The sequence below is a fragment of the Peromyscus eremicus genome, chromosome 3, assembly GCF_949786415.1.
Source record: "Peromyscus eremicus chromosome 3, PerEre_H2_v1, whole genome shotgun sequence".
Lineage (NCBI taxonomy): Eukaryota > Metazoa > Chordata > Mammalia > Rodentia > Cricetidae > Peromyscus > Peromyscus eremicus.
Window position 1 is genome coordinate 66,195,956 of NC_081418.1, and position 14,091 is coordinate 66,210,046.

At 47.1% G+C, this 14,091-nt stretch overlaps 1 protein-coding gene across 1 annotated transcript in view; it reads right to left on the reverse strand.

The window, feature by feature from the left end:
• The window catches only part of Osbpl3 (oxysterol binding protein like 3), a 95,466-nt gene that overhangs the window by 29,826 nt on the left and 51,549 nt on the right, over positions 1-14,091 (reverse strand). The window contains 5 exon segments of the mRNA XM_059257833.1: positions 2,839-2,976; positions 6,538-6,788; positions 11,130-11,223; positions 12,630-12,740; positions 12,742-12,765. Of these exon segments, the coding sequence (XP_059113816.1) occupies positions 2,839-2,976; positions 6,538-6,788; positions 11,130-11,223; positions 12,630-12,740; positions 12,742-12,765 (618 nt within the window).

The window sequence follows — 14,091 nt, forward strand, 5'->3', positions numbered from 1 at the left end:
AGTGTGTGTGTGTGTGTGTGTGTGTGTGTGTGTGTGTGTGTGTAGAGCGAAAGTGTGCCCAGCATCCCAGGAAGGTGTGTGTGTGTGTGTGTGTGTGTGTGTGTGTGTGTGTGTGTGTAGAGCTAAGGTGTGCCCAGCATCCCAGGAAGGGGTGTGTGTGTGTGTGTGTGTGTGTGTGCAGAGCTGTGTGCCCAGCATCCCAGGAAGGGGTGTGTGTGTGTGTGTGTATGTGTGTGTGTGTGTGTGTGTGTGCAGAGCTGTGGGCCCAGCATCCCAGGAAAAGGAGACTCTGACCCCAACCCTGACCATTTCTAGGGCAGATGGCAGACACATCTTTACATTCTCCTGTGATTATAACCCTGCTTCCCAAGTAACCTGCTAATGGGTAACTCCCCCTCAGTGCCAGTAAATGCACAGAGTGGTAGCATCTCGAGAAGCTCAGCTTTTCTTCGGTGCACTAAAAGCAGCAGCTATTTGAGCCATAGGGCTAAAACCCAGACAGATGATACGGCTCCATTACTATCAGGACCCGTGGTCATGATGACAGGAAAGCCACATGCGGCTGCCTGAGGGCTCACTTGGTCCCACTGAAGGCACTCGGCCTCTTGTGCTAGCAGGGAGATACAACGCATCTTACTGTAATTCTGTGCTTTTATCACTCCCCTTAACACTATTTAAAGGTGTTTAAAGTCCCCTCTAGATATAAGAGCCATAACCATTAACCACGTATTCTTCTGTGTAAGTGCGTAATTGCCACAGCATCCTTTGACTTAACCCTTCCTGCAGCCCATGAGCCACGTACTGCCATCCCCACTGGGTAAAGGCAAAGGCTCCAAGGACATAAGTCACTCCTGCAAGGCTGCACTCTGAACAGAGGCCACGGCCTGTGCCACAGAAAATGGCCAGATGCCTTTTTTGCTTTTTGCCTTGGAATCCAATTCGTGTAACCAAAGACTAAGTTTTCTGGAACTCTCTGGTGATCTCTCTGGGTACTTGAGCACCTGCCCATGGGCCCTGGTCCTCCTCTCCAAGTCCCACAGTGGATGTGCTGGCAGAGCCTGTGACTAGTGCCACCCCTTCGGGGCTCCAGGGAACTGCCACTCACCTCTCCAAGGCTCACGTCAGTCTCCCCTTAGAGGCTTCCTTCTGCTCTGATTGTCAGCTGGAGTTTGGGGCTATTTCAGGCCTTCATTTTTTTTTTTTTCACAAGAGTGCATACAACACCATGGTAACCAAACCATGTTTTCATTTCCTCTCATTCCATTTTAAATTCGGTATTTAAATAGCCCAGCTGAATCTGAATCAGACAGATGACTGGATCCTGTAACTACTGATTTAGCTCCCACCTCCCCTTATTAAGGAATATTTACCGCTCCGTTTTCACCTGGGAAGCCACTGGCGATACAATCGGGGCTTTTGTATAGTCACTTTCCTCTGAGTTCCAGGGAACACGATTATTCTGGGTTTGGGTTTTTGCATTGTCTTTTTTGAGATAGGGTCTCACTACACAGCCTAAGCTTGTCTAGAACTCTCTGTGAATCTAAGATGGGCCTTAAATTCTCAGCCCTCCTGCCTGAGGCCTTTGAACAGTAGGATGGCAGGCAGGCACGACCACACCCAGCCAATATTGCATTAAGACAAGCACCACATTCATCAGTTTCTGGGGAGCTGGGTGAGGTGGTTGGGAACCTGCAAGCCCTTTACTGGGAGGTGCAGCAAAGAGGGTGCGTGTCTGAGGCCAGACTGGATATGCAGTGAGACACTAATCTCAAAGAAAAAGAAAGACGGAAGGGATGGGGGGGGGGGAGAGGCAGGAAAGAAAAGAAAAGGCAAGCTCGCTACACCTTCTCTCCCAGTCCCCATAATGCAAATCCATTGACAAAAATAACCAGAAGGGAAAGAATACTTAGCAGCCCACACTCCTTCTTTACCCTCAGTTTTCTAGGAGTTGGGAGAGAAATCTATGGGAGCAATGACGACTAGTCTCCTGAAAGGCTGCTTTCCATCTTTCTAAAGGTTACGTATTCTGTGTTAGCTGAGGGGTGTTCCACATCAGCAAACACACGGGACATTCATCCTCCAATGCACGCTGCACAGCCACACTTCATAGATCAGACCTTGCTCTAGGACCACAGAAGACACAAATGATGGCGTCCCCTCCACTTGCCCCGAGCTCTACAACCTGTAGGAAACAGAACTGTGCTTCATATGGGAGCTGCTTGGCTCCTGAACCTTCCACGCCAACTTGTGTGGAGGACCCAGTGGACCTCAGGCCACATAAGGACATGATCACCCATTAGAGAGGGACTCTTGTCTATCCCCACAGCCTCCCCACTCCACTGCAGGGGCGGAGCCAACTGCAATAGTACCAGGCACATAGTAAACATTAAAAACAGAGAGATACAAGTTGTTGCTCTGAATAATAAATACACATACAGTGATTCCTGTTCAGTAAAAATCTAGACCATGGCACAACACCCACTCTGAGGGGCAGTCAGGCTCCAGAATGGTGGTAACAACTGTTTGGGCACACTTCTTCTCTAAGTCACACTCTGGGCAGAGGCTTGGGCCTTGGCACTTCCTTTTGCTAATGATCTGCAGGAGAGCTAATGCTGCTGCATTGTAACCAGGCAGGTGCGCAGAATTACCAAAGCCCGTGTGCTGTGGGTAGTAGCTGAGCTTCCGTGGAGAGAAAACATATCCCAACTTTATGTTGTCAAGCCTGTAATTACCTCAGTCCTTTTGAAGCCAGTGAAAGGAGGAGAATAAATATTTCAAAAGCACATTTAAGAGCAGACACAAGCAATTCTCTCAACAAATACAAAGGGTGCATATTACCTGCTCGGCAAAAAACTGGAAGCCCTTGTCCTGCCGGATGCATTCATATGTCTCTCCAAGGACTGGGTTAAACGGCTTGCTGCCTGCTCGGAAGTAGCTGGATGCGTATGCAGAGATGGCGAAGGCGGCCACGTATACCTGTGAGCGGAAGGAAAGGACTGGCTCACTCCTGTGTCACCAAGAAATTTGTCATGAAGAAATAAAACCCATGTTGACGTCAGAAAGACAAGGCTCTTAAAGGCAGCTCCACCAACTTAAGTTTACAGTTGTAGGTTTAAATAATGTTCATTTGGGCCTGAAGACAACAAATCAACCTGTTGAAACTGCCCGCTTATTTTGGTGTCAGAAATCTGGAAGGGGTGATTTGACTGAGGTGATAAAATTCATCCAACAGCATGCCGATGCTGAATCCTCTCTACATGCAGCCAGCCAGGGCCGGCAATCCCAACATCGGGGCCTCGGGGCAGACGGTGAAAGAGTACAGAGAAGTAAAACAGTCCCCCAATTCAGAAACACGCACAATACGTTTAACTAGTCACCGATCGGTATCGGAGAAACCCGCAAACTTAAACTCATTGACCAAAGAAAGTGTGAGAGTCACTGTTGCACTCTGAGAAGCAACGGGCCAGAGGCCCTTGAAGTTCTGCCTTTCTGGGAGGAAAATTGAGAGGTAGGAGGTGGGGGGAGAGGAGGAGGGTGTGAGAGGACAAGGGAGGAGGGGGGAGAGGAGGAGGGGGGAGAGGAAGAGGGAGAAGGGAGGAAAGAGGAAAAGGAGGATGGGGAAGAGGAGGGAAGAATAAACTATATGTCCAGACGGGATTAGCAAAATCCTTTTCTGAACTTCACCATGTGGATTCCAGCATGGTCTTCAGCGCCTCTTTCAGAGCATTGAGGGAAACAGATTCTCTCGTCTGTATTTTGCTTTCCCCCTCAAAGTCATATGAAAGTAACGACACGGAGATTTCTTTTTGATACCAAATAGAAACTGTCTCAACAGGCTTCTCTGAACATCTTACGAGGTTTGCTACACCTAACTCAGTGTCATCTATAACTCTGTGTGTGTGTGTGTGTGTGTGTGTGTGTGTGTGTGTGTGTGTGTATGTGTGTGTGTGTGATGTGGACTTGTGTCATGTACATATATGTAAGCATGCATGTGGAAGTGAGAGGTCAACATTGCTCCCCACCATATTCTTTTGGAGGCAGGGTCTCTCACCAAACATGGAGCTCACTAATTTGGCAATGATATCATCTGGCTGGCAAGCTCCAGGAATCCACCTGTCCGGCCACCCTCCGGTGCTAAGGGTTTCCTACTCTGTTGGCTTTGGCATGGGGTGCTGGGGATCGGGTCCTCGTCCTTGCACAGCAAACATGTTAGTGACTAAGCCATCCCCAGTCCATGCTGCATTCCTGAAACTCGGATACATGCTTCTCTCTCTGCCTCCTCCGTTTCTGACACACCAAACAGGAAGCTCACACTGTCTCTGTGGAATGCCAAACACCTCGAGTCTCCTTTAAAATACATGGCTGGAGAGGTGGCTCACCATTTCAGAGCACTTACTGCTCAGGTAGAGAACCAGAGCTTGGTTCCCAGCAGGCACATGGTGGTTCACAACTGCCTAAATCCAGTGCCAGGGGATCTGACATCCTCTCTTGGCTTTTGAGGGCTCTTACACACAAGTGGTGCATAGAAACTCACTCAAGCACACACTCCTACAAATACATTAATATATCTTTTGGGAGAAAACCGAAACCAGCAGACTAAAGAACCCAGTGCTACCCATGACGCTGGGCAGTAAGGAGGGGCAGGCAGAACAAAATCTTCCCTTTGGCAACACCAAGAACCTACAAAGGAGAATGTGGTGACTGCAGAGCAGGAACAGACACCCTCAGGCTGCAGCTGCGGCTCTGTGGTTGTGCTGCGGCCACTGGGGCTTGCCTAAAACTTTCTTATTCTCCTTTGGCTTTGGAGACAAGATCTCATGTTATAGGTCAGGCTGGCCTCGAAGTCGCACCAATCCTCCTGCCTCAGATCACCCAGTGTTGGGATTACAGGGTGTACCACTATGCTCAGCTTCACCTTTTGTCCAAGGTCAAGACTAGGGACCAATTAGTCCCAAATGTGCACCAATCCTCCTGCCTCGGCTTCCTCAGGGTTGGGACCACAGTTGTGCACCACTGCGCTTTCCCTTTTACGGGGACCAACTGCTGAGGATCTTAAGGGTTCAAATTGCCACAGGAGTTAAACACACTTTAGAATATTTTCTTCCTTTCTGTTTTAAAATTTTATTATTTTATGTGTGTGTGTTCTGTGTGCATGTATGGCTGTGCACCATATGTATTCAGAGCCTGGGAGGCCAGCCAGAATATGATGGTGGATCCCTTGGAATTGGAGTTAAGGATGACTGCAAGTCATATGGATGTTGGGAATCTGCCTGGTGGTGGCGCACACCTTTAATCCCAGCACTTAGGAGGTAGAGGCAGGTGGATCTCTGTGAGTTCAAGGCCAGCTCTGGTCTATAGAGCGAGTTCCAGGACAGCCAGGGCTACACAGAGAAACCCTGTCTCAAAAAAAACAAAACACAAAACAAAAAACAAAACAAAACAAAAGCATATTTTTATGTTCAAAGTGAATGGTTTTCTTTGAGGCAAGGCACCACAAATGCCGACTTTTACCACTAGATTTAAAGCTTCCTGCCTCCCTATCTCCAGTAGACACTGTCTAGAGAAAGTCAACAAAAAGGGCAAAATCACAACTTGTGGTTTTTGGCATTTATGATCATTAACATCGAGAGAGAAAAATCTCTCTGATAAGAAGGTCCCAGAGATCAGACAGAATGACAATGGGATGTCTCTTCAGCCAGGAGCTGAGGTTCTCATTCGTTTCCAAATCAAGGCAGCCAAGAAGCTTCCTTGAGCCTGAGAACTGCAGGCTGTGGGGAGTTTGAAGGGGGCTGCCTCCTGTCATGGGGTGGGGGCTGGGGAGGGGTGTGAAGCCCATGGGCGCACTCCTCTCCAACCTAGCCAGCAGCAAATGAAAGAGCTCTGCACTCAAGTCCCAGCCCCCACCCAGGCAAGGGGGCGACTGATCACCAGCTCCCAAAAGAGGAAGCCAGGAGAACAGTTTCCACAACAAATCTTTTCAAGAGTTTTGCAAACCAAATTGCTTATTTAAATAGCTCCATAGAGAGAGGGAAAGGTGGTGATGGTGGGGGGTTGCTTTCTGGTGTCATGATGTATAACACCCTCTGTGAATGATACTTTCCAAAAGCGTAGGAATGAATGGGACAATTCCAGAAATAAACAAAAACATTCTCAAGGGAAATTTACTCAGGATGAGAGAAACAGCTCAAGAAATTAAATTCTGTCCACCCAGGGTAGTAAAAATAAACACAGCCAGCCAGCCTAAAGCATGTTTTCCAGCCAAGCCTATGAGAACCATCCGATGGAAGCTTCCAGAGAAACAGCAAGCACAAAACCAGCAGAACGACCCGCCCGCCCCCAGGCAGGCACCAGCTGCAGAAGGCCCCTTCCTTTCCCACTGCAGATTCTGATGAGGTAACTGCACACAGCCAGGAAGGGGAGGGCTGAGAATCTTCTGAGAAATGACCATCTCTAAGGAGCAACCAGAATGAGGACTGGGCTTTAGGCCTCTGGGCTCCGAATGGCTCAGAAGAACAGTGCACGGAGTGGGGTCCTCACCATCCTCTCCAGGGCACTGGGGATGCGCGCAGCCTTGTCCAGGAGCTCGCTGTATTCCAGCTCCTCACAGAGCCGCTGCAGGGTGTTCAGCGGCTCATTCAGCTCTACCGGCATGGCCACCTTGGACAGGTCCTTCCCGATGTTGTTGCGCAGGATGCTCCATAAGCTGACACTACTGGTGTTGGGGCCCTGCGCCGGCAAGCAGGTCCGCCTTTTGGACCTGGCCTCCCCACCACTTTCGAGAACAGGCCCTGCAAGGAAAGAATTCTGGTTGACTCCAGGAAGCTAGTCCATGAAAATAACCCTAGCAAGTACTCACTATCAAACCCAGTTATGCAGTGTAGGATGGAAAGCTAGAATCCAGCAAAAGAATTCTGAGCAATTAAATACCAAAACTCAGGGCTGGGGTATAGCTCAGTAGGGGAGCACGTGCTTATGCACTAATCCTGGTACTGCTAAATAAATAAATGCCCCAAACTGTATACACTAAAAGCCATGCACTTCACTCCTGGGAAGACTTATTAAGTTCCCGCTCAAAAGCTAGCTCCTCACAGCTTCATACTCAGAATAAGAACGGAAATCGGGTTTCCATGCCAATAACAGGTTAGACTGGTATAAATTTGAAAGCTTAACCACATCAAATTCTGAAAAACAAATCTATGTTGTTTGAAATGTGGTCTTATTCTGTAGCCCAGGCTAGCCTCAAACGCACAATCATCTGCCTTCACTTCTCCAGTACTGGGATGTTAGCGGTGCACTACCTACTGGATAAATTGTATTCATTCTAGAAAAATAAGAAAGAAATAGTTTCCATCAATTATTCTACCAACTCAGACAGTGCCCCTTTACATTTGGGACTATCTGTATTATTCATACCGTAGGGGCATTTTTATGTTCTGCTTATTCAGCTGTCTAAAGCATAGTTTTGTTATTTAAATTCTCCAATAATATCATTTTTAGTGACTGTAAAAATACTCCATGGTATAGACACATCATAATGTATTGGCTCGCTCATTGCTGTTGGTCCATTAAGTGTTTCTAGATGTTCAGCTACAATTCAAAAAACGCAAAGAAAACCCAATAGCAACCAACAATATGGACTACCCACACATCAAGATATTGGCTTGGTCCTCTGATCATTTTATCAGCACATATGGTTGAGTGCTTTTGGTTCATATGATCCGAATGTTATTTAAAAGACAACTGAGTAGATGTGGGATGCCCCACGCCCACCACACACAAAGCCCATGTGTTGAAGATCGGATTCCCCAGCTGACGGATCCAATTCCTGAGACCTGGCTGGATCAGGAGCTCTCTGACCTGATCAATGGGCTGGTCACTGACTTTTGCCTTACAGTGAGTGGACTACAGGACAGGAGGGGGTTGGAGAGAGTGGTCCCTTGGAGCTGTTCCTTTCTCCTGCCTCTGCTTCCAGGCTGCCATGAGGTGAGCAGAAGACACTGAAGAACTTTCTGGTATGTTATGGAATGCTTTTGTGATCATTTCTTCTTCATCCTATACACATTGACTCCCTTCCTTTCGTTTTTCTGTCTACTTTACAATTTTGTATCTGTTTTTACAATTTCATCCCAAGTTGGCATTTACGTTTAAGCTTGGCCCACGGAGGATTTGATGAATGAAACGTTTACAGTCACATACATAAAACTGCCCACCACTTTTGTCTCAGGCTCTGATGTCTCTCTCCTGCCCTGTGTCTCTTTTCAAATGGCATCTTTTCACTGTACTGATGAACAGATAACACACCACTTTCTGTGTGTACTCATTTATTAAACATAAACAGCATTCACTCATTACATAACCAATAGCTCTGAATAAAGAGGCAGCTTTGATGAACAGAAAAATCTGAAATTGGGGTCATGCTGTGCAGTTGCATGCTAACTTAAGCATCCAGTTAAGTTCCAAATTTACTTTAATTGGTTATATGGGCAAAACCTGACACAGGCACACAGGTGTAAATGGAGGCCTCTTTAGCAGCAGCTCTGCAGGTAGTGGCATACTTTCTTTGGTCTACTAGTCTACAATTCAAAGACTGCTACTCTAGCACCACAGCCACACTACTGATGCCACACGCACCCACTTTTCACTGTGCTCGTCGCCTCAGCCTCTGATGTGTATTCTTCTTCTTCCTCTTTAGGGTACTTCTTGAAGTAAACAGTATTATCATCTCCGTTTTATAGATGAAGAAAGTGAGGCAGAGAGGAGGGTCCAGCACACATAACCAACAAGGAATAGGTTGGAGCTGGTGCTCAGGGATTCCCTTCAGTCCATATTCTCAGCTACTTAACTTCTGTGGCATTCAGCACAGCAACAGGTCCTGCCACGTGACCTGTGATTTCTTTTGGGCAAGAAACTGATAGGAAGTACCCCAAACACCAAGTGTCTGCTGCACACTCTGAAATCCTAGTTTAATAGCTGGAGAGCTCTGCTTTAGCTGTTTTCATTTACATTTTCTTTCCTGACACAGTCTCATATATGCAACAGGCTGGACTCGAACTCTCGATGTAGCCAAGGATGCCCTTGAATTTCTGATCCTCCTGCCTCCACCTCCCTAACTCTTGGATTACAGGTGAACACCACCATGTCTCATTTTATGTGGCACTGGGTATGGAATCCAGGACTTCACGCATGCTAAGTAAACACTCTTCCAACTGAGCTACACCCACAGACAGAGTGGGTTTAATTCTTCTTTCCTCAGTAGGCAAACTGGGTTGTAGGACATGAAGGTTATCTCTGAAGGCGCCTTTTCAAGATGTCTAGAAACCCTGTCACCATCTGAGAAAGTCTACAGAGAACTGGGGACATCCGATTCTAGTATTCAAGCTTAGATGAAGGAAGTTCCAACCAGTATGTGCTGAGTTCGAGCTAAACAGCCACGGACTAAGCTAGAGAAGTAGCCTGACCACCTCCATGCTGATCTCAGCTGCTGTTAATGCAGCATGGCCGTTGACTATGTCCTGGACCAATCCTTTCTTCCTTACTTCAGCATCCTGTTTACTCCGTGCTCTCCTGACTCCCTCCCTCAGGCGTCTGGGAGATAGGGGAGGGGCCTCAGCCTTTATCATCTCCCCCTCTGTAGCTGGAGCACCATTTTGGTGCTCATACCACTCACTGCTCACTGAGGGAGCGAGTGATGTTTCTTCATGAACCTGTTCATTCCTTGTGTTCACAGAAAACCATCTGCATTCTTGTCTGTGACCTTCTGCTTCTAACTCACCGGGTTTTAGGTTTTTCTATCAAGAGATGACTCTTTATAGAGCAAACTATCTCCCTTCCAGCAGGCGATGCTGAAAGGGGGCTTTGTAGATGGTGGGAAGTTACCCGCCTGCCCCTGGAGTCCTCAAAGCAGCGGCTCTGGAGTGTTTGGACAATCCATCTGCATAGTTCACAAACATTCGCTGAGCTGAGACACTGAAATAAAGGGATCCGGTCCTCTGTGCAGATATGACAATGGTGGTGGATGATGCTTTGAGTATTCACTGGGGCAAACCAGACGCCAGGATGGGGAGTGACTGACGTTCAGGGCCCTGTGCGGAGGACGTGGACTGGGGAACTCACTCCATGGGCATCTGCCTAACTTGACTACTCTGCTTCCTGAAGTCACAAGCTGCTTGGAATTAGTCAGTCAGGCACTCCAGGGACCCCACAGCTCAGACTCACATAATGGAATACCTTTCTTTAAAAACCGCATTTATCTATTTATATTTGGCATTCATGTGCCACAGTGTGAGGGGTGTGTGTGTATGTGTGTGTGTATGTGTGTGTGTGGCCAGAGGACAACTTGTGGGTGTCAGTTCTCTCCTATTTTGTGGGTTCCAGGGACTGAATTCAGATCGTTAAGTTTGGTACCAAGTACCTTTACCCACTGAACCATCTTGCCAGTCCCAGAAATACCTTTTTTGGTCATCATTTTCCTTCTTAGGATTAAGCAGTAATAAAAGGGGCAGCTTAGGAGACCCTGAGAGGAGGTAAGAGTGTATTCTCTTGAATAATCTGAAGCTGACTATCACTTGGACCTTTTAGTTACATATGCCCTATCAAATTCATGAATTATAACAACATTTCAGTATCTGAATACAGAATACCATATCCTATATTGCACTTACAGAGAAAATGCTTGACTCACAAGGGACACCCTTGTTTAAAAAAAAAAAAAATCAGGCCCAGTGGTGCACATTTGTAGTCTCAGCATTTGGAAAGCAGAGACAGGAGGATCCCTGGGATCTCAGGCAGCAAGCCTAGCCTAACTGGAAAGTCTCCAGCACCAGTTAGAGACCCTGTATCAAAAAATAAGATGGCCGGGCGGTGGTGCTGCACGCCTTTAATCCCAGTACTCGGGAGGCAGAGCCAGGCGGATCTCTGTGAGTTCAAGGCCAGCCTGGGCTAACCAAGTGAGTTCCAGGAAAGGGCACAAAGCTACACAGAGAAACCCTGTCTCGAAAAATCAAAAAAAAAAAAAAAAAAAAAAAAGATGGATAACACCAGAAGAATGATACCTAGGGTTGACCTCTGACCTACGCATATGCACACACTCAGTTGCAGGCTTCCAGAGATCCTGTAATGTAAACACTTACCTAAGGTCTGTCTTTCGTTGTCTAAGTCATTACTGAGGTTGTCTAAGGACAGATTGTCACTTATGTCACTGACATATGAGTCGTCATCAGAAATCTGTGGGAAAGAAGAGATAATACCCATGAGAGAGAGCGAGCAAGAAGAGAGAGCCAGCCTTTCAGAAAACCCCACTCCAAATGACCAAGCATGCCACGTCTCACTCTACAAATCCACAGAAATAATTTGGGGTGCTATTTTCATAGAACACCCCCAATATACCTAGGTGACGCTCACAGCAACAAACAAACTAACTGCTAGGGCTGGGGTTGCAGGTGGACTAGTGCCTAGGGTGCGAGGACCCAAGTGTGGGCCCCAGCAAAGGGAGAAAGGAGGGAGGGACGGGGAGGAGGGACGGGAGGAGGGAGGGACGGGAAGAGGGAGGGGACGGAGGGAGGGAGGGGAGGAGGGAGGGAGGGAGGGACGGAGGGAGGGAGGGGACGGAGGAAGGGAGGGACGGAGGGAGGGAGGGACGGAGGGAGGGAGGGACGGGAGGAGGGAGGGACGGGAGGAGTGAGGGACGGGAGGGAGGGAGGGAGAACATTCTTAGATATTCTTGGTTCTCAAAGAAAAATAAACAAACAAAAAATCTCCAGTGTTACTGCTGTCATCATAAAAATTCTTATTTTGCAGTATTTCCAGAACAGCTAATACTTCAGTAAAGGAGTTAGCAACTTATTTTTGAACTCTTTGTGAAAAATGACTCTTGCATGGGAGTTAGTACATAAACAAAATTGTATTTTATATACTATATAATATATAAATAAATATTTTTATTGTATTTCTCTATATTTAATGGATAAAATCACACATAGTAATGCTAACTGTGGGGCTTGCCTATTCCAGAAATCATATATTGTTTTTTTTTTTTTTTTGGTTTTTCGAGACAGGGTTTCTCGTGTAGCTTTGCGCCTTTCCTGGAACTCACTTGGTAGCCCAGGCTGGCCTCCAACTCACAGAGATCCGCCTGGCTCTGCCTCCCGAGTGCTGGGATTAAAGGCGTGCGCCACCACCGCCCGGCTCAGAAATCATATTTTTTATGCATCAATTTAAATCCATGTTTATAAATATAATATAATAAACACATCAGACAGTAATGATAGAAAATGTCTAACAAATTAACATGATTAAAAAACACACAGGATATAAGGCAGGCACATGAACAGGCAGAATTCACAACTAGCAATGAGAAGTCTAAGTACAGAAACATGGAGGAGTCCCACACCCTGAATTTTCACATTTTCTTGGCAGACAGTATCATTTTGTGCTGTGGCGGGTGCGTGTGTGTGTGTGTGTGTGTGTGTGTGTGTGTGTGTGTGTGTGTACTGCAAGCAGACCCTCAGAATGTAATAGTGTGGAGGAGCCATGGAGTCTAAGATTTCTGTTGACAAATCTTACTGAACAGTTCGGTGAACAAAGTCATAAAGGAGATTAGGGAGGCAGCTGACTGAAAACAGTGTTCAAACCTCGTTTTCTGACGAGCTAGGAGACAGCAGAACTTCCTGGGCATCAAAAAACTCAGAAAGGGAGTCGGTGATGGACAGTCTGCTCTCGTTGGAGAGCTGGTGCACCAGGGCCTCGGCTTTCGTCCCCTGAGATTTCCTGGTGGAAGAGCAGAAAGAAGATTGCACATATTTAGAACAGCCTCAAGAGAAACACAATCCACAAATGGTTGACTCGCACAAACACTGGGTCACAGGCCCATGCAAACAGGCAACACAGAGCAGAGGTCAGCTTCACAGGAGAAGTGAGCCTCACGAGAAACAACACAAGAAATGAAGTTCTCTCCCAAAAGGATGCTTCACTTACGGGCATGAACACTGTTCAGACACGTGCGGCCACAGATCTCAAGCACAAGCCAGCTTTGTCCTTTGAGGAGTAGAAAGGGTCCAACACTGAGTGACATCCTCTTACTCTCTACCACTCAGATGCTTCTTCCCAGGCTAAACTCCCCTCAATGCATGGCTGATTCCAAGCAGGGTGTCCCAGTGCATATTCAGAGGCCAATATGCTGCTTCCAAGGACTCCCTTAACAAATAAACTCTGTCTTTTGGTCCAGAGGTGCCTATGATGGCAGATCATTCCTTATTCATGGGTGAGTGGGATTAATTTCCTTGTCTCTCTTCACCCACAATGACTCTTAAAAGGAAGGAAACTTCAGGCCCTAAGGATGATTGCTACAACTTAGCAGAGTAACACTGCTTTTTCCTTGTGTTCCTCCATTCTCCACTCCACTGAGTCCAGATTCATTGAGAAGGATCCTGGATACTCAGGGGATGCGCTTTCTATTCTATCTGCAAGTAAAGTTTCAACCCTACTCAATGAATCAAGCAAATATTTGCATGTAGTCCTCATCCAATCACAGATGAACATGGAACTATACAAGGCTTCTGACCTGTGGGCACGTCCACATTAGACCAGAGCCACCAACAGACCCTGGGCTACAGGGAAGTGGGAGACCAAGTTGACCTTAACACTGACTCTTGCAACCCAGAGCCTGATTAGAACAGATTTAGGACAAGGTAATTCCTTGGACTCCTGAGTCCCTGGTCAGCTCGGTACTTCACTGGCCTGCTGGGGTGGCTTCAGTACTGTCATGCATCTGAAAAGTGAGTCACAGAACCAGATGGAAAGGAGAAGTTCAGGCAGATCCTGCCACGCCCAAAGGTCTCATGAGTTCAGGATGTCCCCTGCTCATCTCATCAACAGATACTGTGCCCAAGGAGGTCCACTGGGACAGAAGGCCTCAGCGGTTTCCCAATTAACAGACAAGCAATGATGTCCTTTGAACTTTAGGAACAGAGGGGATTCTACATCTCTCCTCTTGGAGTCTTTCTACATCAGCCCAAGGCACGGGTTTAAATACTTTATACAGCCTCTAAAAGCCAGCTTTCTCTATCCCCTACAAAGATCTCCATGCACGGCAGC